Genomic DNA, 24653 nt, shown 5'->3' with positions numbered 1-24653 from the left:
AAAAATCAAGATTTGAGCCACATGCAGCTACGGTGTGAACAAAACCCCATGATGTGTCCTTTACAATTTGAAATTAGTATTTTTATGCATTTTTATTTCCCTTGTAAATTGAGGGAAAATGTGCTTTTGTCATTTGTAAAAAATGTTTGTCAAATATAATTTCTCTCCAGTTTTGTGGTGAAACGTGACCAGGTGTGTTTTTGACTGCTGATTTGCTCCCAGCCAGAAGTGTAATTCTAGTTCTGGTTAATTTCTTAAGTGCAAGAACTGGTACAATCTAGTGCTGTGTGAGACCTTCCTGCAAGACCTGCTGTGGAGTGGGAGTTGTGGTGGTCCGAGCGAGATCAGCTCTTCTCCAGACTTGTGTACAGACCTGCCCCCCTGGAGACGAGGAGTCGAGACCTTCCTTAGGAGAAATCCCTGCCCTGAGGTGCAGGAGTTGGTGAAGCTGTCACATCTTGCTAATTTTATTACTGACCCTTACCTTCAGCATACTGGCAAACAACTGACTCACAGGTACAGTAAAAAATGTGTGGGCCACTTTGTTTCAAATAAACTTTGTGCTGTTATGTTGTGCAGTCGGACAGAAACGGTCTATGCAAGTATGCAAATGCTGATGTGAATGCCTACGCTGAAGCAAATGTAAGCAGTGCTTTTTATTGCTTGTCCCATCAAGGGCCTTGGTACACTTTCACAAGTCAAACGAGCCCATACCCATGTGTCTATAATTTTCACCCACTGGGTAAACATATTAAACCTGATCTCTTAAAGTCATAGCACATGTAGAAAATCCAGCAGTTTTAACATATGAAAAAGACACAGCATTTGAACCATTATTCATGTCAGTAGCACAAATGGTGTGGGACAAGTTAGAAATTTGTGCGGACGAAGAATTGGGTTAGGGATTTTGGAAAGCCCTAAACGAAAGCCCGAGCGTTTGTAATAGTGGTGCCTTGCAAAAGCAAGCAATAATAATAATATAAAATGATGATTGTTAAATACTGTGTGAAGAATTTATTTATTTATTTGGAATGCCCAATTCCCAGTGCACTAAAGTCCTCGTGGTTGCATAGTGATTCGCCTCAATCCGGGTGGCGGAGGATGAATCTCAGTTGCCTCCGTGTCTGAGACCATCAACCCGCGCATCTTATCACGTGGCTTGTTGAGCGCGTTACCACAGAGACATAGCGCATGTGGAGGCTTCACATCATCCACCACGGCATTCGCACTCAACTCCCCACATGCCCCACTGAGAACGAACCACATTACAGCGACCACGAGGAGGTTACCCCCATGTGACTCTACCCTCCCTAGCAACCGGGCCAATTTGGTTGCTTAAGAGACCTGGCTGGAGTCACTCAGCACACCCTGGGATTCGAACTAGCGAACTCCAGGGGTGGTAGCCAGCGTCTTTATCACTGAGCTACCCAGGCCCCCGTGAATCATAATCATGAATTTTACGGATTTCCACATCTGTTCAACAAAATTCAAACACTAATGTCATTCTGAGATTTGGTTGCAAACCCAGAAGAAAAACAACCAACAACCTTACTATAAATGTATTGATCTTACGATATGACCCATGGGACTGGCTGCTCTGACATCACGATTCATGAGTAACTTCTCCCTTGCAACGAATGCAATCCATGGCCTGCAAATTGGAAGTTCATCATGACTGCCAGTAGGGGGCGAAATACGACTGTCATGTCTGTATGCAAATATCAGTAAGAAGGTGGCTTAAGACACGTTTCTGGATCAACATCATGCGTTGGTCCGTTTCTGGATCAACATCATGCGTTGGTCCTGAAACATTATTCCTAACTCAATCCCCAGTCCCAAAATGGACTATAAACTACCTCTAAAATCACACCTATGATTAAGAATTTTTTTCAAGCCCTTAACCCTAGCCCAAAGCCTAAATCTACCTCTTATCCCTATCCCTAAAATCTGATTGTTTGAGAAACTTTGTACCAGGACCAGGAACATTTTCTACTTGTTAACCAAATGGCCATCAATCTTTGTACAAGTAGTACATGAACGTATAATCGCTTAATATGAATTTTACATTTCCATTAAATGAATATTCATGACCCCGTCCACAGATGCATGACCCTGCGGAGACTGTTGACCTCACCTGGTTCTGTGCCCCTTCACGACCTTCAGCTTGCACTTCAGTGGCAGTATGAGTACCTTAAGGGCAACCACAAAACCTCTGACATCACTTCCCCTGAGGTTGACCGGAATACTTGCAGTCTCCCTCAAGACTCTGACTTTGCATCCAACATTGTCCCATGCAGACACTCTGTTTCTCAGTGTGAGAGTTTGTCCGATTTAGCCAAATGGCCTTCAATAGGGGATTGTCACCATCAGGTCTCGTCCAGTGGAGCTCCCGGGATGGTGTCCGCTACAGGTAAACCCCTCTCTCTCAGCTCATTTGACTCTGGTTTTGATGGAGCAGGAAGTAGTCACTTGGATACCAGGAGTAAGAGGGATGGACTTCCAAGGTTTCTGGTAAATGGAGACTCTGCTTTCAAATCGAAACCACTTCATGCACAAATTCACGAGGAGGTATTTATGAGTGTATCTGATTCCGAGGAGCAGCATGAAGAACTAGAGTTCAGTTTAAAGAGGGATGCCACTCGGGCCAATATTCAGATTGTTCCCAAAATAACCTCAGACTCATTGAACCTTGAGATAAAGTTGAAACGTTCAGCCACACTACCCAAGAACCCTTGGCTTGGCCTCCCTATAGATGACTTGGAGAGTGCTTATACTGTTACAATTACACCCAACCCCTCTAACCAGCAGAGGGACCTGAAGAGCCCCAGTCTCTCAGAACACTCGTATCGCACTGATCAATCCAACCGGTCACAATATCAACTTTCTCAAACTGATGGCTTGAGGTGTGCTCACAACAAAGACACCAAGAGCAGCATCTTCCAGAATCAGGATAGCTTTGAGGACTCAGAGTTGAATCCCACTGGGAATGTTCTGTCTAGTACTATAACTGATAATGAGGACAAACCCAGCAACACAGTGGACGGTGAGCCATCTCTTCTGTGGGACACTTTTGATCTCCACAACCTTAGACGGGACTCTTTTGAACGGTGAGCCTCCAACTTTTATAAAAATAGCAGCAAACTTGTATGGGGGATCTGCTTAACTTTTAGATTTGGTTCAATAACTTGCCTATATACTACAACAGTCCTGGAGTACCCCAAATACAGCACATTTTGGATGCTTTCCCAATCTAACATACATAATTGAACTTATTAGCTCGTTGGTAGAGGCTTCATGTCCTGAATTGGGTGTCAAATAAGAACTGGGGCTTCCAAAATGTGCAGACTACAAACAACTGGAACGATGACCATGACCCACTATTGGTATATTTTCCAGGTGAGTTTAAGTTTGTTCTAAGGGCTTGTGTGCTTGTGTATTGAACAGGTTGGATGCATCTGTTAATGACTGGGTTCATAGAGAACAACAAGAGCTTAAAGAGGTGGAGGAGACTTTAGACAGAGCTGCTGAGATACTGCAGGTGAGTCAATTTTATTTTTATTTTTTTCAAATTTGAAAGCAATATTATTGAAGTATTGCCCAGGTGCAATTAAAAATATTGCGTATATCCCATTTACATGGATATTTCACAGTAAAGCTTTTTGAGTTGGGATCCAGATATAAATGAACTGATTATCAACTGTAACATTATTTTTCTTTTTTTTTTTCTTTTTTATACGCTGACAATTTCTAAAGGTCTAAATAAAAATATTCTGACAGTGTGACTGAGCTGGAACTCCTTAAATTTATTTAATCAGGGGCCATGTTCACGAAACATTAATAAAATTCTTCCTGGGGGCCTGGGTAGCTCAGTGAGTATTGATGCTGACTGCCACCCATGGAGTCGCAAGTTCGAATCCAGGGCGTGCTGAGTGACTCCAGCCAGGTCTCCTAAGAAACCAAATTGGCCCGGTTGCTAGGGAGGGTTGAGTCACATGGGATAACCTCCTTGTGGTTGCTATAATGTGGTCCTCGCTCTCGGTGGGGCGCGTAGCGAGTTGTGCGTGGATGCTGCGGAGAACAGCGTGAAGCCTTCACATGCGTTATGTCTCCATGGTAATGTGCACAACAAGCCACATAAGATGTGCAGATTGACTGTCTCAGACGCAGAGGCAACTGGGATTTGTCCTCCACCACCTGGATACCTACGCCACCATGAGGACTTATAGTGCATTGGGAATTGGGCATTCCAAATTGGGGAGAAGAAAAAATAAAAATTAAAAATTTCTTCCTAACTAACATTTTCTTCTTAATTTTTAACTTAAGAATAAAGTCAGTATTTTGTATTCCCCCAAAAAAGATTGAGAGAACTTGGAGTTCAAATTTCTCAAAACAATCTTAAAATCATCGTAAATAACATCTTGGTTAGGATAACCTCATCGTTGTCTTAAATCCCAAAAGGTAAGATTTAATGAACTTACTGGATTGTTTCAAATGCAGAGCTAGGGCTGGACAATGTTAGTGTATACCATGCAATGGTAGAAATGTTAATTATAGATTCTGCTTAGATTATAGATTTTACCATGGTCCACGGTGCCATTTTAAAATGGCAATACCAGTTGGTGATTTAAAGCCCACTTTTCAAGCAGTGTCACAGATGAGCACTTCCGGTGTGGTCAACTTTTATTTTAATGGGAGCTATTTTAGGTTTGATATGTAGCTTGCTATTCGTGGAATAATAAACTTTGGTTGGTTGCTTTACATGTTGGACAAATTGCACCTTCCTGTCTCATTGGGTGGTTCTTGATCGGAATAAGCAGCAAACTGGACCAGACTTTGTGCCTAAAGTCAGAAGCATGACTTTGTGGGAGAACTTGGATTGCATCGGCTATACTTTATTAATAGCGAGCATCAAGTTGAATGAATCATTATTATTATTATTATTATTATTATTATTATTATTATTTTTATCAGAATAACGAAGTGCCAATGCAGTTGATACCCATGATTGTAATGTCTAGATTCTTGATCTCTTTCAGGAGGAAGAGAGTGTACTTGCACAGGAAGTGCTCCTCGATGATCTGTTAAAGACTGAGGACCTGCACAAACATTGGCCCTTATGGAACAGAGAAGACCAGCACAGTCTGGTGAGTCTGCTTTGAGATTTGGGAGTGAATATGAAGTGTTAAAGGCAGAAGTCTTTCTCATTGACCATTTAGATGTTTGCTTATTGAATCTAAAGATGTTTAATCCCACAGCCCTCACAGCCTCATTTGTTAATGTTAAAGTGGTGTCTAAAGACCATTGGTTGAATGAATATGCTCATTCTTGTTTGTTTGGGATTCTCTTTTCTAAAATGTGCTGATTTGGATGTGATTTAAATGAGTGTGAATATGACTGAACATATTGTGTGCAACTAGGAAAAAGTTGGAATGTTTGAAATTCAAGACTGAGCATTTTCTTTCCAGATGTCATCAAAAGATCTGTCTGAATCTGTTGTGATTGGATTGGACGATGATAGTGAACTCTCCTCCTTGCACTCTGAGATTTTGAAAACAAGTGAAATTTGTGAAAACTGCCCAGATTCACCAGGATTAGCCACTGAATGCCTTGCTCATGTGAATGAACCTGTGCAGCTGGATACAAGATGTCCTAAGGTTGACAGAAGTGGTATCCTTCAGGAGCTTAAAGATCTTCAAGCTCTTGAGGAGCAAATTATGAAGGAGACTTTGAAACTCGATGCTCTGCGCTGCAGTGAAGCTGAGGTATTTCTGTCTGAACACCTATCACAGGCTCTTGTCATGACACAGAGCTCCTACAGGGAGAGGGAGAGGAGGATGATGCATGCTCATCTGGAGGAAGAGACACGGGAAGTTGAGGAGATGGAGCGAAGCCTGAGTCGAGAGATGGAGAAAGCCAGAAAGGTGAGAAAGAGGTCGAGCAAAGGCCACAAAGTTGTGAAGTGTTCCATCATGGAGAAGAACTCGAAGCTGAAAGATCTGGACGATGAGCTGTTGAGAAACTGTAGGCTCCAGCAGCAGAGCATTCAAAATCTTGAATCCGATCATTACAAACCTCTATTAATTCCAGCCTCTGAGCAATCAAACCCTCAAAAATCTCCATGTTCCGCATCAGAGGAATCTAGCAATGACATACCTCAATATTCAGCCACTGAAGAATGCCCATTTCTACGGTTACAATGGAAAGATTTTGAGGAGCGCGCCAGTCACGCACTTCCAAATCAAGCTGAAAATGAAGTTACCAATCCCCAAGACTTACATTTGGCTTCTGGGCCTTTGGGTACAATAGCCCCAAGCAAATCTGTTCCTAACACAAGCCTGAGTGAGCACTGTGAGGTGGAGACTGTTGCAGCATCCTCAACCCAGAAGACCAATCACGAGCAAGGTGCTTTTGATCCTGGTGGCATGTTACTCGCAACTCCAGTACCTGCACCAAGAAGTGCATTTCCTCTTGACGGCAAACAAACACAAATTAATTCTGAGAAAAGTGCATCAGCAGGTGATAATACAGCCAGACAAGGACAATCAGAATCAGGGGTATCGGTCTTGTATGACAACATTACCCCAAAATCCAGAGAGCGGACAAACCCACCATTGAGCAAAACACAAGGACTGCAAATGCATAACAGTAACAACAACAAAAGCCCTCCTGTCCAGCCAGTGTTATACAGTGACATTTCTGAAACCCAAGAGAACTCTACACAGAGAGAATGTTACCATGAAGACTCTGAGGTGGCTGGGCAGTACTTGTGCCATGTACAGAATAAAAATGGTGTTCAGTACGACGGTGGAGGCTCCACAAGGGCTGTCTGCAAATCTCCGCTTAACCAGCTGCAGCTGCACACTTTCACTAGACAGGTGCAGACTGAAGTCACTACTGCAAAACATTCTGCACTGTTTGAGGAGCAACATAATTTAGTTTAAGTAGTTGTAATTATAAGGTGTGGTGTTGTCTCTGTTCCAAACTCTAAAAATGCAGTCTATTCAAATGTGAAGGCTGTTCCAAGCAGTAGCCAGCAAAAGTATTACTTTTATCCTTCGTGGATAAAGCCTGGTGTGCATAAGCCTTTTTTCCCACTATCGGGCCAATGCCAGCCAGGGCTATCAACTGGCCAGCCGGGGCCAAATAATCTCAAACCTCGAGCTGCGAGACCAAAATCGATCTGCATTCCCACCATTGGGCTAATAGCCCCGCAGCGTTGCCCTAAAACCCATCCTTAACACGCCACCCTGGTGCCGACATCACACACCCCTCCTATTTCACAAGCAAGAGGGAACCTCAAGCTGAGGTATCATGTAATCTAGTTATCTACAATATCGAGTTTATATCGATTGTAAACATTAGCTAGCTAGCAAGATAAGTTAGTGTTGACAACTCACCGACTTTAACTGCCATGATGTCCCTAGTGGTCTCTCCACTAACAGCTGGGCGATGTCCCAGCACACTGTCCATGATCTCGAACCATGGAAAGTAATTTCTTTAGGCACCGCTTTGTCCATTGTACATTTTAACAGATTTCTACTCGGCCCCCAATTTAAAACATTTTCCCGAACCTGTACTGTTTTGTGCTAGATATACAACCTGTTAAGTTTGGTGGAACTCCGCCTTTGACATTGAACCCTGAGAGTTGGCCTTGTTTGGCCCAAGGGGCAGCAGGCCAAAGGCCATTGGCCTCAAAGGCATGAAGAAGGCCCGGAAGTGACCCGTGGGAACGCGACTGGCCCTGGCACACACTAGTACATCCTCATTTGGCCCGATAGTGGAAATGTGGCTAATGGGATTGTTGCTTGCCAGACTTTGATAAGACCCCTTTGATCTTGGTTGAATATTTGTCGAATTTAAGATAAAAATACACATTCGAACGCTAAAATGGTGGATTCGAATTTCAAATATGTGCCAAGCACTGACGTTGACCTAGGAACCCTTCAGCCCGATCGTGTTCTTTTGCTAAATAAAGCTACATGCAGCGCAAAGAAAATAAGAGAATGCAAGTGTCTTAAGGCGCATTTTTAAATGTTTGTTCTTTTTAACTTGACGTGTATACAATAGTACAAGACCCAGGGCAAAGTCAACGCTGTCCGTCTAGCCAGTGTTTAGATAGCATTTGCATCTGTCTGCGCAGTTTTTCTATCTTTTAATATTACGACCGTACGTACAACTGTAATGAAAAACATTGTTTTATCATCTGTATTATGAAGTCTCAAGTCTGGCCCTGTGATACTGTGCAGCGCTAGTTAATGCAGAACCTGTCTATTGAAGCGTTTTCTCGTTTTGCTTTTGTTTAAGATTTAATCATATGAGCTGGCTTAATCTTCAAATTATGCATTTTAGTTTAAAATGGAATGCACTTTTGTTTGCAGCCAGGTATGCTCTTTGCGATTTTAAACAATGTAACACAAATTATTTTTATTTCCCTTAACTGAAATCCTTTTTTGATGTTAGACTGTACGACAGGGCTCTTCAATTACTTTCTTGTGGGAACCAGATTATCCAAATGAAAAACTTTGTGGCCAAACATTTTTCTATATTTATCTTAGTTGGCACTTTTTATTGTAAGTAACATTTGTTAACATGAAAAACAAAACTAAAGCCCATTAATACAGTGTCGTTTAACCTTTAAATAGTCGTGTATTCAATTAACACTTAAGGTCTGCCATTAAGTTCTGTTCTTCAGCCAGATCTTAACAAATAGTTTTTACTTTGAAAAGAAAAAAAAATATATAAAAATTAACAAATAAGGACTATTGTTACATATGAAAACTTGAGAGGAGCATTTAGATCAATGAAGCTCTTATCTTTGACGATATCAACCCACATAAAACAATGGCCATTACAGAACAAAATTATTTGATGTTTGGATTGAGAATGCTGACACACATCTGTATATACAACCAAGCACAGTCAGGATGTGTGCAGGTTCAGTGACACTTCTCGTTATCACTTTTTTTCATTTTTTTTTATTTACAAGCACAGATCGTGAACTGCTGAGACACACCTGTTGAAGAATAGAGAATATAAGTAAAATTTTCTGCCATGTTCTGTGTTCATCATCGGTTTCTCTTGTTTAATAAGATTGTGCAGTTGAGCTCACATCACTTCGGTAACTACTGCTGTGATTTTATATATTTAAGTCTATAGATTTGACCGCACAACACTGCAGCTAAGCAAATGCATACATTTGATTTAATAGATGTGATAAAATATGCTCTCCAGAAAAACGTAAACATGCCGATTAAGTTTAAGAATTTTGCAACACACTGTGTGTGTTAACTAGAAAGAATGAACATTTTCTGCCTGAGCTGTCCTTTTCTCTGATTTCTTTTGTCTCTGTTCTGAATAAGATGACTGATTATAAGACCACCATTGTGTTGGACACTGGGTCTGGTTTGATGAAGGCAGGATTTGCAGACCAGGACCTTCCAACTACTGTATTCCCCACTGTTATTGGGCATCCAAAATATGAGGTAGATTGGATACCATACCGCGTCTAAACTTTTAAATTATCGCTTCCTTAAATGTTGTTAAATTTTGTACTTTTATTACAGGAAATAATGAATGGTAGTGTGGACAGAGAAGTGTATATTGGGCATGATGCACAGCACATGAGGGGCGTGCTAACCCTGAAATACCCCATAAGAAGTGGAGTTGTACGCAACTGGGATGAGATGGAGATGGTAAGTTCAGCCAGGGTGCAGGAGTGTTCAGAGGCCTGTCTTACAAAGCTCTGAGAATTTGTTTAGTCTGAGCAATTTTTTTTTTTTTTTGTTTGTTTTTTTTTTGTCTCAAGAAGGCAGTTTGTTGGCGGCATTTGTTCTGATATTTTCTGCTGTGTGTTGTAGATCTGGCATCATGCGTTCCAGCAGCTTGGTGTGGACTCTGAAGATCATCCGGTGTTGCTGACTGAAGCGGCCATGAACCCGGTCCAGAACCGGCAGAGAATGGTCGAGCTGATGTTTGAGGCCTTTAACGTCCCCCTCACGTTTGTGGCCATGCAGGCTGTTCTCGCTCTCTACGCCTCTGGACGAACCACAGGTCAGTTCATCCTGTTTGATACTGTGCACAGTGTGCAGGTTCTCTGTATACATGGAGTAGACGCATGACAGATCTGGTTCTTGTTGTGTTCAGGTGTGGTGTTTGACTCTGGTGATGGTGTGAGTCACAGTGTTCCCGTGTTTGAGGGGTACTGTCTCCCTCATGCTGTGCAGCACTTCAATCTCGCCGGAGCCGATGTCACCCTGCAGCTTCAGAAGGTACTGCTGTCACACCGTCAGTGAAGTGTGTTAAAGTAATAAAACACGAGAGACTGTGTGTGTTTTAGGCACAATGCGAAAAGCAGAACTAGTGAAATCTTAGCTTGACTCTGAGCCTGACCAGCTGTAAAATGGCCTGAGCGGCTTGGTCAAGCTAGGTGTCCAACTAACCTTTAGGCTGGTTTAAGCCAAAAAAAATGTTTTCAGCACCACAGGGATGTTCAATAAATAGTATGTACTATAAGTTACTGGAACCGTATGACTTTTGGTTCTGTTAATGGTTCTTGAACACATTGTCAATGTGTACAAAACACTACTAAAACACAACCTAAAATGAGAGTTTTCTACAGTGCCAAACATGCATGACCAGTGAAGTCAATTTTCTGACCGAGTGACTCTAGCTTTTTTTCTTTTTTTTTTTTTACCTACAGAGTAGAGGTGGACCGACTTAATCGGTGCCGAAGTTGTTTTTTGGAAAATCTACGCCGACTTGGTTTATAAATCGATTTTAAAAACACTAATGACATTTTGTAAAAACAATTGGCCGATTAATCTGTTATCTATCGGCCACCACCTCAGTTATCGGTATCGGTCGACATTTTTTAAAATTCCTTTAATTATATACATTTTGCATAAGGACCGATTTTGGTTTGCCCTAAAAATCTTCATTCAAAAAGTCTGCGTGAAAACACCTTTTGCAAGAGTTGTATTAAATATGTCTGATTTGTAACATCTGTTCTGTTGAAATATGAAATGATCTCATAATTTGACAACAGACTGCTGAGGGCAGTAAATAAGAACTGCGTTTATTTCCAAACATTTTTACCACAAAATTGAACTGTTAATTGAACAGTTAAGGAAGCGGAACTGGAATCATTAAATTCCTTAAGATTCCCATCCCTATTCATTAGTCTAAAGGCCAAAGTATACTTTGGTTTTCCACATTGCAGATAGTTTCCCACTCCATAGTACAGTATTCACAGATGGATCCAAAATGGATAAGTGTATCAGCAGCAGTAGTGATTGGAGATCAACAATATGGCATGCGTATTCCAGAACAGAGCTCTGTCCTCACAGCTGGGGCTCGAGTGCTGCTACTGGCACTGGAAAACATTGAGCAGGGCCAAGGATGAGACTTTTTAATCGCTTAAGACTCGGTCTTGCCTTAAAGCACTTGAATCCATGGAGACCGATCACCCCATAATCATAAACATTTTGACTAAAATACATCGATTACAGAAGAAGGATTTCAACATTGTCCTCTGTTGGGTGCTGGGACATATTGGTCTGGCAGGAAATGAAAAAGCAGATACAGCTGCAAAAGAGGCATTAAACGTGGAGATCTCAGAATGTCTGATACCACCCTCTGACCTCAGGCCATTAATAAACTCATATATCACCAATAAGTGGCAATCAGAATGGAATGAGTGCAACAGCAATAAATTATATGAAACAAACCCCAGGGTTCAAAGCAACTACTCTCAAAATTTTAAATCTAGGCATGATCAAATAGTGTTTACCAGATGCCGACTGGGCCATTCAAGGCTAACACGTGTTTTTACTGACTGGTGAAGATCCTCCCATATGTATACCTTGCCAAACCCCTATGACCATCAAGCTCATTTTACTGAACTGTAAAACATTTGGAACTATCAGACAATGCTTCTATACAGAGACTTGTTTAATAGATTTTTTTTTTTTAAAGTACCATCTAAACAGATTTGACAGTTTTTATCTTGTATAAATTTTAAGTGTCTTATTTAATATTGTAAATACTTATTGATGAACCTTTGTTTGCCATGTGAATAGCCTGGTTGCTGACATGGCATTAAAACTAACTAAATAATAATCCACGTTGCTGATCAGAGCATGCACAGTATGCATGATGCACATTTTGTCATCGCAGTCTGTGCAGATCGTCTTCGTGTGGCCCAGTGTTTCTCGACTCCTGGACGGTCCTCATCTGTGTGTATCGTCTGTGCATACAGCCCCCGTTGACTACTAATGGAGTATCACAAAACCGTTGTGGTGTGCATGTGTCAAACATGTTCTAAAGAGTGCTCAATCGTGTGCAAGGATTTGGAACATTGAAAAATGAAGTATAGTTGAGACTGCAGTAACTGGTGTACATTTATTAGCATTTTAAAACCCCTTTGTATGTGGCTCATCCAATCAGAATTTTGAGTCAGAACTATCTGTTTTATAAATAAACAGACTAAGGCGACGTTCACACATTTTACATTTACATTTATTCATTTGGCAGATGTTTTTATCCAAAGCCACTTATAAAAGAGGAAAACATAAGTGAATCATCTTAAGGAGACAGTGGTATGAAAAGTGCTGTATTACAAAGTTTCACTAGCATCAGAATAGTATTCAAAACAGAATAACGTGCAACGGGAATTAATCTGTTAATTGGATGACCATGTGAACAGCCAAAAGCGCTTTGACGTTTTCAAATCCGATCTGGGCTACATTCATATATGGAAATAAACCGGATGAATATCTGATTTGTGCCTTTAGTGTGAACAGCAAGTTCAGATTGAATGTGGTTTTTTTTTTTTTTGGTTTTTTGGTTTTTTTTACATTTAACTCCACATTCATCACTTGCGTGCTTGATTTACTGCGTAGTATGCTTGTTATGGTTGAACTTTTAATTTCAAGTCAAATCATCTAGTTAAGCCCATGAAAACATGCAGAGGTATATTTTAGCTTATGTAACACGACTCTGTGCTCATGTCACTCATGCAGAAAACAGTTTCTGTATTCCTCAAATGGCATCAGAACATAGATACAAGCAAGTCAATGGAAATATGAAAATTACAGAACTCTTACCTTGCATATATAATGCTGTTTTTCCTGCTGTCCTTCGATTGTACTTTTGTCTCGCTCATCATATTACATTCTTGAGCTTCAATGGAATGTATATTCTAGCATAAGACTGCAAATGACTTTATTTAAAGTAACTATCCATCTGGTCTTCTATAATAACCATCCAACTATCCATCTAAAAAATAATAATAATAATAATAATAATAATAACTGTTAATAAGTTAATTATTTATACATATATTTCTCCTGGGTTTGTTATACGCATGCGGGTCAGTTAACGAGCATCGGCTGTTCAGACAAGTGTCTGATTTGGGTACATTTAAAATGTCATGTGATCAACCTTACAAAAAAAATCAGATTTGGGCCACATTCAGCTGCAGTGTGAATGTAGCCTAAGAAGTATTGGTTGTATATTAAACTTGACGCTTTAATATTGAATGTGTACTCGTAGGTGTGTTTGTCAGTGTTTGAGTATGGATTTGAATGCGGCTCGTCCACTCATTTAAATTTCTTTTCAGTAAATCTGATTCTGGTGTGTGTTGTGTAGCTGCTGCTGGAGCAGGGTGTGTGTATGCGCACGTCTGCAGAGCAGGAGATTGTACGTGAGATAAAGGAGAGATGTTGCTGTGTGGCTCTGGATTATGAAGATGAGTTCAGGAGTGGAGGAACGTCCTCACAGGTGCACTACACACTACCTGATGGACAGCTCATCTCACTCGCCACAGAGCGCTTCAGGTGAACCAACTGCACCTGCTTCTCTAAACAACTATATGTTCAGATAGGAGTGGGCGCACTGATATCAATGTTCAGTGATAGTCCAAAATATTTTTTTTCTCCCACGAAAAAGAATTGTCAAAATATTAATAACTACAGTCTTGACCAACACAAATAGGTATCGTTTGAAAGCTTAGACGCTCTACTTTACAATGAATTTAGACATTATGACCAAAACTGAACAAGTGCTCTGAAATTTGCAGACAAATCAGAAGTGTTCCGTTTTGATCATTAATTAATAATTTTGCACTGTACATATTATTGTAACAGTAAAAACATAAAACTCATCAAATAGCCATGTTTCATATGTTGTTGGAAAGCTCTTAAAGAGAATAATACAACCAGCCTATTTGTTTTATTCACAGACAAAAATATAGCGAGTAATAGCTAAGTATATGTCATTCACAATTATGTTGGTGTTGCTTATATGCCGCATTTTCACGTATAAATTCACGAAAAATAAAAGGAACATAAAATATCACATACCACTGCTTAGAGGAGATTATCTTTTAAACGAGCCCACACACAAGATAATCAGATGCATAGATCATTAGATAATCAACACAAATCACAATGTTACATATGGTCACCAGGAGATGCCGCCAAATACATGACACAAACTCAATGATGACTCAAATGACACAGAATGAAACTCATTCTGTGAAATCTCATTACTAAAATCATGTCTGCATGCTGTGCAAACCTTTAGTCATTGTTGTGTTTGCATGTGTAATTAGTTCTTATGTACAATTATGTTTTATTTGTTTGGAGAGGCTTTTGGACACTATTTTTGTACTGCTATAACTTTTGACTGCTTTGTCGAATACATTTTTCTCAGATACAGTTGACATGATTGGGAACAAAACAAAAAAGCTGTTTTTCAGAGCCACTTTATTTACACCCAGAGAGAAATGTCAAATTAGAAAAATGTGAAAAGTATTTTATTTTTTCTCAACTGTTTCTTAGACTGAGAGTCACAGAAAATCATAATCTATATTATTGGTATCATTGTAAAGAAAACCTTTAAATTTTTTTTTTTTTTTTTAACACTTGACCCTCGTTTTTGAGTTAAGCCTTTTAAGTATGCCACTGAAACAGGAAATCTTTAAAAACACATTCAGAGCTTATAAGGTTAATGATCCTAAAAATGGCTTCATTTTTGCTTTTATGCAAAATATAATTTCACCACAAATCAAGAGAAAATAAATAACCTGTACATGTTTACAGATTTTGTGAGATTCTCATATTATGATTCACACAGAGCACCAGAAATCTTGTTCAAGCCGGAGCTGATTGGACGAGATCATTATGGGTTGCATGAGAGCATTTTCAAATCCATTCTCCGATCAGACATCGACCTGCGGCGGAGTTTTGTGGGAAATATTGTTCTGTCAGGTATGACATTTTTGCCATCGATGTTTGATTATGACAATATTTGTCTTGATCCAGAAATTTGATTTGGGCAGATGCCTTCATCCACAAGATGAACCGCACTTGATCTTCTGCACTTTCACTGCAGTTTCACTTTAGTATTCTGATGAATAACATTTACTGGTGCTGTGCAGTGATGAACACACTGTGTAGCTGTTGTTACTGTATCATGTGTGTATACTATATCGTGAACATAAACAATCTGTTTTCTGATACTCTGTGATTGCTGAAGGTGGTAACACGCTGTTGTCTGGACTCCCCGAGCGCCTGCAGAAGGAGATGAGAAACATGGTTCCTGCGGACCTGACGGAGTGTGTGAGAGTGACGAGTCCGAGCGACCGAGACTTCTCCGTGTGGTGTGGAGGAGCCGTACTGGCCAACCTGCCCGCCTTCACCAGCGCCTGGATCGGCGCAGAGGAATATGAGGAGTTTGGCCCGCAGATAGTTTTCAGGAAGTGCTTCTGAGATCTCCAGCAGGAAGCTGAAGACTGTTTATAATACCGTTTTAACCAGGTTTACCCAATACAGTCTTATAATGGTGCCAAGTGTCATTTTGAGGATTTAAAAAAAAAAGTTTTTTTCAATCATGTGGGTAATTATCTGTATTGATGTTACCTGGTGAGTTTTAATGAAGGAGTACTTAAGCCATGTTGTAAGAGCAGGTTTCCAAGACAAAATAGGCCCTTTTTCTTTACAAGCTCTTAATGGTATCACTGGTTGTTTCAATCACATAATTTAATTATAATATAATCATTCCATGTCTAATATGTAAATTTTGATCTGTTTGTCTGTGTGTGTGTATAACAGATCTGAGATATAAATGTAACTTTCAGTGTTATTCTGATGCTGTTTGTGGACGTAAGGCTGACCTCCGTTTAATGATATTGTAGATTTTATTGGAACATGTGAATGCATTGATTGTCAGTTGTGAGTCTTTCATACTTGATGTGCCACATCATCATCTACAGAACATTATATGTGAAGAGAGATGTTCATTTCCTTTTCTCCTACATATGCACAATTTCTTGACCTTTTCTTCAGGTTTTTTGCATGTTTCTTTTTTGCTTTGATTTGCTGAGCAGAGTTTTTTTTTTTTTTTTTTAATTTTTTTTTTTTTTTTTGCGTGTGTGTGTGCCACATCTAACTTCACTTATCTTTCCATTGTGATTTCACTTGGGTTTTTTTTTAATCTGAGGAAATGATTTTGAAGTGAATATGAATGGATAACGTGCATCTCCTGTTGATTTTCACAGACCCCTCAGTGTTCAGGATACAATAAATGCACCTTTTGTGCGTTTGTCTGTGCTTATGACTTTGTACATGTTTATTATGTGAGGTTTAGGACATAAGATCCAAATCCTGTTATGTGTTGAGCGGTTTAATGTTGCTCAATGTAATTGCATTTAATGCACAATCCAGCATCGGCGTCTGTTAAACCAGGTGATGTCCTGAACTTTTTACAATAAATATTAATTCTAAACAAAAAGCTGTCTTGTTTATGTACTTAAATGTTTACTGATTAATTGCACCATTAAGATGAGATTTTGGCATGCACAGGATTTTGTTTACATAATGCACATGATTATAAATCATCCACACTGTACGATGACCCCTGAGGTAAACTACTCCAAGCTGTTTTTTCAGAATAGACAATACATCTGGTGTTTTGCATTTCTTCAAAAAAGGTGACAATTTAAAATGTCTACTTCAAATATTCTATGTAAAATTATGAAAATGGACAATTTACTTGAATGTCAATCACAGTCAAAGAGATTCATCTGAAATGTATTTATGAATTATTATAAAGGTCTGTATTTTATATTCGTGACTTAGAATTATTACATAGTAACTTCAAATTGGGCCCTTCCATTGTAAGTGTCTCACTGTAACCATTTATTTTTTTTAAAGAAAATGAGGGAGAGTTGAAATGACTGTGTGGTAATCGACATTGTCAAATGCTGTCGATTGATCTTGTGGTGAACTTGAAATATTTCATGAAGTGGAAAACAAAAACGTCTGTGGAAAGTGTTACTAAGAAAGTAACTTGAAAGTAATTAGTAATGTGATTACTTTCCCCCATGAAGTAAACAGTAATGTTAATTTTAGGAAAGTAATTGGTAGTTTGTAGTAGATCACTTTTTCTGGTAAGGAGATTTGCTTGTAGCACAAATGTTTGTGTTGTGGAGAGGAGACAATAATTTGATGTAATTTAAAACTACAAATATATCGACGTTTAGGAAAAAAATACACACGGTTTAAACGAGTAATATGATGATGACTTAAGTTGCACAACCCGCTATTAACGAATGAGAAAGCGGCCAATTGTACAAAGGAGACTGAGACTGTTCCTGGGAGGCAGCAGATGTCCTAACCCCGCCCCCACCCTAAACCTAACGGAGCCTGTAAGGCGGAGTGCCCTGCAAGGAACAACAAGGGGCACCTCTCATCGCGAAGTGACGCAATGCTGCCCACTAGCGTCTGATTGCTGTAAAGGCGCACCGCACTGTACTGAACAAAAACAAATATTTACAATGTATTATATCTATAACATTTCAGAAAAACACATTAACGCCCTCTCAAGTTCTCTAGTCAATAATAATAATTAAAAAAAACATTATACAAATGTAAAAACTGGACAAAACACAAAACCTACATGTGTCCCTAAAACAAGTTGGAGACTTTTATTGTGAAAGTTCCGGTTTGTACCGGATGATGATAATTTGATGTGCTGGCTTCACGCTGCTGTTTTCACGTGTTACCATCAGAGTCGACATGACCCATTCAGACGGGATTGTGTGAGTAAATGTGTCTAACACTGTTCATTTCCAGGCTTTATTCGGTGTGTTTGCTCATCATAGTCGCTTGGGTTAATCTAGTGTTTGGAAGAGTAGTTAAATAGTTCAGTTATAAACCACAGCAGCTGTCTGTCTCAACAGAAAACACGTGGATGATTACAGCAGTTTTACAACAGAGTACTGAATGATTGTCATAGACACTCCCCTGTATATAAAACACGATGGTACTGTGTTGTTAGTGCGGTCTTCTAGGATGTTTTAAAGTGTGTGCAGGGTGTCAGTTTTCAATTCTTCCTTTCAGAAAACCGAAAACGAAGCGGTCCAAACGCTTCCTGGAGAGCAGAGCGCCCAAACTGATCGAAAACATCAAGAATGCCATGATCATGAGAGGAGGAAACACGAGCCAGACAGTCACTCAGGCATTAAAAGATGTGGTGAGCTTCCATTGATCGAACTAACAGATAGTCCCGCCCCTAAATCACGCCATTGGTCGAGTCAGTGTTGTTGTGTGGAGCTGGACGGGTCGCTCAAACAGAGGAGTGTTTATAGAGACACAGTGTTTACAGTTTTAGAGGATATTAACTTACAGGTGGCTTACTAATAGTTGTCTCTGCATGTTACACTGCGATAGGACAAAGTATTTTCACGAAATGGACAATAATACCCAAATGATGTTGTGAAATGTTTTCACCTGTACACTCCATGTTTAGGTTTGTACGCTGGCACTTGATCAATCATAATTGGACAGTTTGTTTTTAAATGTTTAGTTTTTTATTTTGTGTTTTCTTTTTCAGTATGCACTAAAGAAACCAGGTGCTGTATTGTACAAAAAGTAAGTCTATGAATTGTAAGATTAATATGGAATGACGGTGCATTGAAGACTGGGAAGTTTGTACTGACAGTAACAGTGCGGTATTCACTGAACATTGCCGACTGTTCTTTATACATAGCAAATGAAACGGTGTGCAATTTTTGCATTTTTAATGAAAAATGTCTGTTCCAATATTGAGTGTAAAATCATTTAAAAGAATAGTGGCAGATATTACATCATCACTCTGGAAATGGAAAGTCTAGTGCATGCAGTACCTTGCGTGTGCATTGCTTGTATAATTTCCGTGTGTTTTTTTGTTCAGTGTGTACTGCTTTGGTGGGCATTTTTTAGAAGAAGCAAAATATACTCCAAATATATTTACAGTGGTTATAAACTGGAATGTGTGAGAATGTTTGATGTGTTCTTCTCAGGAAAAACATTGTTAGGCCATTTGAGGACTCCACAGCTCTGGTGAGTTTATGATTTGGATTATTACATTCATTGATATTCATCAAAAGTCAGCGCTTTATTTCTATATTTACCTTCTCACAGGAATTTTTCTCCAAGAAATCCGATTGTTCATTGTTTTTATTCGGCTCACACAACAAGAAAAGACCCAATAATCTCATATTTGGTACGTTGCTTCAAAATAAATGTGAAAGATTCTGAGTCTTCTGAAAAAGGATGCACGTTGCTTTACTGATGTTTGTGACATTTACAGGCCGAATGTTTGATTTCCATGTTCTGGACATGTTTGAGTTGGGAATTGAGAAGTTTGTGTCTCTAAAAGACATTAAGGTAATCAGTTGATAATGTTGAAGTCTTATGTACTTGCATATTAAGTGACGCAGCACTACTGGAAAGAAACGCAACTTTTCTTTTCCCAGAGAGAAAAGTGTCCAGAGGGCACCAAGCCCATGTTGGTGTTTGCGGGGGAACTTTTTGACACTGATAATGAGCATAAGCGATTAAGGAACGTTCTAACAGGTATGTCATTTCAGCTGAGCCTCTCTTACTACTGGATGATATCAATTATTATGTCTTATATGATGGGCCCTCATCAAACAAGCTTCTGTACAATAGTTCTAAATAGTGCTTAACAAGGCAAACATCACTATCACTATTGCTCATACTTGGGTGATGAAACTCTCATGATGCCCTCTTCCCTAGAGTTTTAGATATTTCCCGTCTGTGCGGAGATAATGTACTGTAACATCTTCTCGTTCCTGTGTGTCAGATTTCTTCTGTGGACCCAAAATCACAGCAGTGCGTCTGGCCGGACTGGAACACGTGCTTCACTTCACGGCACTGGACGGCAAGATTTACATGCGCAGCTACAAGTAAGACACAAAGACCTTGCACTGAACTTCAGTATCGGTATCAACCATCTGAGAAGTCTTCCAGTGCAGATACTTCCTGATGTTGTTGTTCTGACAGAGTGTTGCTGAAGAAGTCTGGCTGTCGGACACCCAGGATTGAGCTGGAGGAAATGGGACCTTCATTTGACTTTGTGTTGAGAAGAACTCACATGTCCTCTGATGACCTGTACAGAACTGCGCATAAACAGCCGAAGGGCCTGAAGGTACAGAGTCCTGCTGCTCAAAATCCATTCATTTCTTTATTCTGCTACACAGACCATTATAACAGTTTTTAAACAATGGTTATTCCTCCGAGTTCCTCTGTGCTGGATGATTCTACAGTATAACAGCGTCCTCTAGAGGTCATATTTTTATCCTCACTTCAATGCATGTTTTGTTATTTCGATCAGATAATCAAGTGTTGTAAATGAAAGTGAAAGCGTGCAACGAAAAATGCACCTATATGGAAATGTTTCTCGTCAGCACATACATCACATCTCCCACTTCTTCTCTTATGAAAAATAAACCTTATTCCTCATTTATATACAGTATATTAGTGCTGTTAGTCAGTTAAAATATGGCAGATGTTATTTAGACCCCAGTGCAAATAGTGATAGATGCTGTGAACAGGAAACAGAATGGGGAAAAGTGTGACGAACGTGGAATCTAACCCGAGTCGAAAAGGCACTGGCACACTGTCCACTACAGTGACACTCACAATGCAGTGTGATACCAGATAGTAGACTATGGTGGGGGTCGTGCAGTGTGGCAGGTGTTATGTACATCATAAGTCACTGTGTTAAAATATTTAATCGTGATTAAGTGCTGAAATTTGACTCTAAATATACTTTTCCTGTCAAAAATGCAGTTAGTTCCATCTTAGAAAAGAAAACGACAATGAAACAATGTACTCAGGGCTGGGAGGGTTACTTTTGAAATGTATTCCACTACAGATTACAGAATACATGCTGTAAAATGTCATTTGTAACATATTCCGTTAGATTACTCAAGGTCAGTAATGTAATCTAAATACTTTGGATGACTTCTTCAGCACTGGTAGATTTTTTCACTTGTTTTGACTATAAAAACAAAATACACATGTTAAAAATACATTCTCTGAAATACAGCCGAAAAATCTTGTGCAGTTTTGCTGCTCAAGTACATTTATCTTGTTTTAATAATTGTTAGATATTTTTACAGGAAAACAGTATTTCAATTCTCATTAAGAATAAGATTTTTGCAGTAAATCTGGTTTTACTAGAGAAAGTGGTGTGAATTTTCATCATAGAGTTGATTCTAAAATATAATCGTGTCTGGTAACAGATGCATGTAAAGGCAAGAAACAGCAGTTTAACTAAATGTTCATTTTACACAAGGTTAACTAGTGTTACTGCACCAAACTTCAAATCCCCACAGAGTGAACACAGTAACATCCTTTTCTGATCGTATTTTGATTCATAGAATGAGGCAGAAAATATATTATTTGTAGCTTTCTATGATATTAAAGGCTTCATTGGTAGCATTTCTTGTAAAAAAAAAAAAAATACCCTAACCACATAAAAAACATTGACATGTAATCATGTATTTATTGGATTTATGTTTCATCTGCCAAAGCATTTCTAACCGTTTTTAACCGTTTTTGTTAAGCTGTAGAAACACACTGTAGCTCCTCTATTAAGGGACAGTTCCTCAATGACTTCATATCCACCTTTTCACTCACAACAGTGTGAAAGCTCTCGTATGAATAAAACACATCATAAGAAATTGTTTCACTGCTGTTCAAAAGCTCCTCAGATTTCATCATTTATATGGATAAATGTTTTTCCACCTGAATAGACTAAATATTAAATAAATTACAATAAAAAGCAAAGTAATCTCTTCAGTAATCAAAATACTTTTTGAATGTAACTGTATTCTGATTACAAACCATTTAAATTGTAACTAGTGGATTACAGATACTTATATTTAGTATTTTAAATACGTAATCCCGTTACATGTATTCTGTTATTCTCCACCCCTGACTACAATGCATTATTAACTTTTTCCACAGTTTAAAGACAAAAATGCACTAAAATAGCACCAATTCACATAACATTAAACATTTCCCAAAGTCTGAGTGGGAGTTTGATTAAATTAAAGAACTAGTCGTTTTAGTATTCATTGCAATAGACATTAAATCTCTTAAACTCTCATCCTCCACAATATTAACTGTGACTATCTACTGTGTTACAGCAATCATGAAGCCACATTAACATGATTCAACCGTTTTGAACTCCACATGAAAAAGATCATTGATGTGTGTGTTTGTGGTGTGTACATCAGTGTAACTGACTCCAGATACATTGTAAATGTTCCATCCTAAGCATTTTTTTGTTAATGTGTTAATTTCAACAACTCTGATACATATACAAAACCCTTCATCTGGTGAACATATATGCCATAAAAAGCATAATATGGTCAGTACTTTTAATATAAAGCATCGTAACTGAGCCAACTCTCCATTTCAAAATAAGAGTCCTCTGTGTGTTTCTGGCTTGATCATAGTTAAAAGTCCCAAATTACTGGTTATTATTGGGATTTTGAACCATATTCAGTTCTGTTACTATAGAGTGTAATGTAACTCTCACATCATGATGGTTTAGTGTGTGTTGACTGATGTATGTTTTAACTCAACTGTTATTCATCAGTTCAGCTGTGCAAAAGCTTCTTACTGTTCTAACCTCCTTAATCTGAAATACACAAATTAAGCAGAGACTGTATCACTCGAGTCTTCATGCTGTCCAGTGTTTTATTTCATCTCAATGTCCCTCTTCTCACCTGCACAGCCCAAGAAGAAGAAGAACATCTCCCATGATGCCTTTGGCACCAGATTGGGCCGCTTGCACATGCAGAAGCAGAATCTGGACAAACTACAGACACGCAAGATGAAGGGCCTGAAGAAGAGGAGAAGAGCGGTCACTACAGAGACCACATCACCCAAAAAAGCCCGGACAGACGAATAAGTCGTTCTAATGCATATATCCCTCTGTCTAAAACAAACTGAGACTGATGTGACTCACGGAGCAATATCAGGAATATCGGCCTTGAATTCCCCAATAAAAAAATGCAGTATCACCTAGCTTTTCAAACTTTTGGCTAGTTTCATGTTCTTTATAACAAGACAGTATTTGTATTGAGAAAGCAGCCACTTGAGCAGTGAATGAACAGAACATTTGATTGCAATAAACTGATTTTTCAGAACTATGTGCTGTTTTGGTTTAATTAAAGGTGATTAATAGACACTGTGTGAGAATGTTTGTTTTTAGAGGACTGCTGTGCAGATACGCATGCCTACTGCATCTTAAAGGGATGGTTCACCCAAAAATTCTCATCATTTACTCACCCTCATGTCATCCCAGATGTGTATGACTTCCTTTCTTCTGCAGAACACGGATGAAGATTTTTAGAAGAATATGTCAGCTCTGTTGATCCATACAATGCAAGTGAATGGTGACCAGAACTTTGAAGCTCCAAAAAGCATATAAAGGCATAATCAAAGTAATCCATAAGACTCCAGTGGTCAAATCCGTGTCTTCAGAAGTGGTGTGGGTGAGAAACAGATCAATATTTAAGTATTTATTTGCTATAAATACTCCTTCCTGTCCAGCAGGTGGCAATATGCATGAAGAATGCAAATTGCCAAAAGCAAAAGATGAAGAATGTGGAAGTGCAGTAACAGAGGTGGAGCAGTTATATGTCTATTAATTTGTCCTTATTTCATGTGGCATTAAAACTTGTCATCTTTTCACCATCAAAGGCCATGCCTGGGCAGTCTCCTGTAACGTCAATCTGCCTCCAACAACTTGGTACTGAATGAAATGTTTTAACTGAATATCATATGTCTGATTGTACCGTATATTACAGATATTCATGATCTCAGCATTAGGGAAAGTAACTCTCATCTCTTCCTAGTTCTTAAGGATGCTGTGTAAGGTTCATATTACAATTTTACGATTTTGAAAACGGGGCTCATTTTGTCAAAACACTACACACATACAAGTAGCAGAACACCTCAGATCTTTTGCAAAATGAAACGCTTCATTCAAAACTATACAATAATTATAAAAATCAAATTTTGACACCATGTGGCACACATGATTCATACAATCTGATTCTGTTTGAACCAGTTACACACTGCTATGCTCAATCTAAAACACTTTTAACATTTCTAATGAAATAGTCTGGATTTGATTTTTTCAGAGATATTGTTAAAGTACAATATATTGACCAAACGCAACCCACAAGACCAGTACTGCACACTGATGAAAATATTTATTTCAATCCACACTGTAAAATCAGTCAATACATCAATGCATTTCCAAAGGTTGCATTTTGCACTGAAAAT

General features: G+C 39.0%; 2 protein-coding genes across 8 annotated transcripts in view; both read left to right on the top strand.

Moving 5' to 3' along the window:
- The window catches only part of LOC127410271 (POTE ankyrin domain family member E-like), a 39342-nt gene extending 22551 nt beyond the window's left edge, over positions 1-16791 (top strand). For 5 of the 7 annotated variants that reach the window (XM_051645453.1, XM_051645452.1, XM_051645451.1 and 2 more), the window contains 12 exons: positions 260-516; positions 2103-3107; positions 3445-3538; positions 5037-5144; positions 5466-6875; positions 9360-9482; positions 9564-9692; positions 9858-10050; positions 10144-10268; positions 13648-13835; positions 15136-15269; positions 15538-16791. In XM_051645453.1, coding sequence (XP_051501413.1) covers positions 260-516; positions 2103-3107; positions 3445-3538; positions 5037-5144; positions 5466-6875; positions 9360-9482; positions 9564-9692; positions 9858-10050; positions 10144-10268; positions 13648-13835; positions 15136-15269; positions 15538-15770 — 3999 coding nt within the window. In that variant the 3' untranslated portion in view covers positions 15771-16791. The remainder of the gene's footprint in view (positions 1-259; positions 517-2102; positions 3108-3444; positions 3539-5036; positions 5145-5465; positions 6876-9359; positions 9483-9563; positions 9693-9857; positions 10051-10143; positions 10269-13647; positions 13836-15135; positions 15270-15537) is intronic. The other 2 variants (XM_051645456.1, XM_051645454.1) reach the window with 2 other exon arrangements.
- Positions 16792-18011: 1220 nt separating this feature from the next.
- Positions 18012-23548, top strand: LOC127410282 (ribosome production factor 2 homolog). The gene is made up of 10 exons (XM_051645470.1): positions 18012-18100; positions 18402-18534; positions 18895-18932; positions 19343-19382; positions 19464-19545; positions 19633-19709; positions 19799-19898; positions 20149-20251; positions 20349-20493; positions 23095-23548. Exons 1-10 carry the CDS (start codon positions 18078-18080, stop codon positions 23269-23271), a joined length of 918 nt encoding a protein of 305 aa, XP_051501430.1. The 5' UTR covers positions 18012-18077; the 3' UTR covers positions 23272-23548.
- The last annotated feature ends 1105 nt before the right edge of the window (positions 23549-24653 follow it).

This window comes from Myxocyprinus asiaticus, chromosome 19 (genome assembly GCF_019703515.2).
Source record: "Myxocyprinus asiaticus isolate MX2 ecotype Aquarium Trade chromosome 19, UBuf_Myxa_2, whole genome shotgun sequence".
Classification (NCBI taxonomy): Eukaryota; Metazoa; Chordata; class Actinopteri; order Cypriniformes; family Catostomidae; genus Myxocyprinus; species Myxocyprinus asiaticus.
Note: the sequence above shows the minus strand (reverse complement) of the source record. Positions and strands in the feature narration are given on the sequence as shown.

Excerpts from the sequence above, each read along its gene's own strand:
- LOC127410282 (XM_051645470.1), top strand. The coding sequence starts at position 18,078 with ATGACCCATTCAGACGGGATTGT. Across the intron at positions 19,546-19,632 it reads ACCCAATAATCTCATATTTG|GCCGAATGTTTGATTTCCAT; the intron begins GTACGTTGCTTC and ends TGACATTTACAG. Across the intron at positions 20,252-20,348 it reads ATTTACATGCGCAGCTACAA|AGTGTTGCTGAAGAAGTCTG; the intron begins GTAAGACACAAA and ends TTGTTCTGACAG.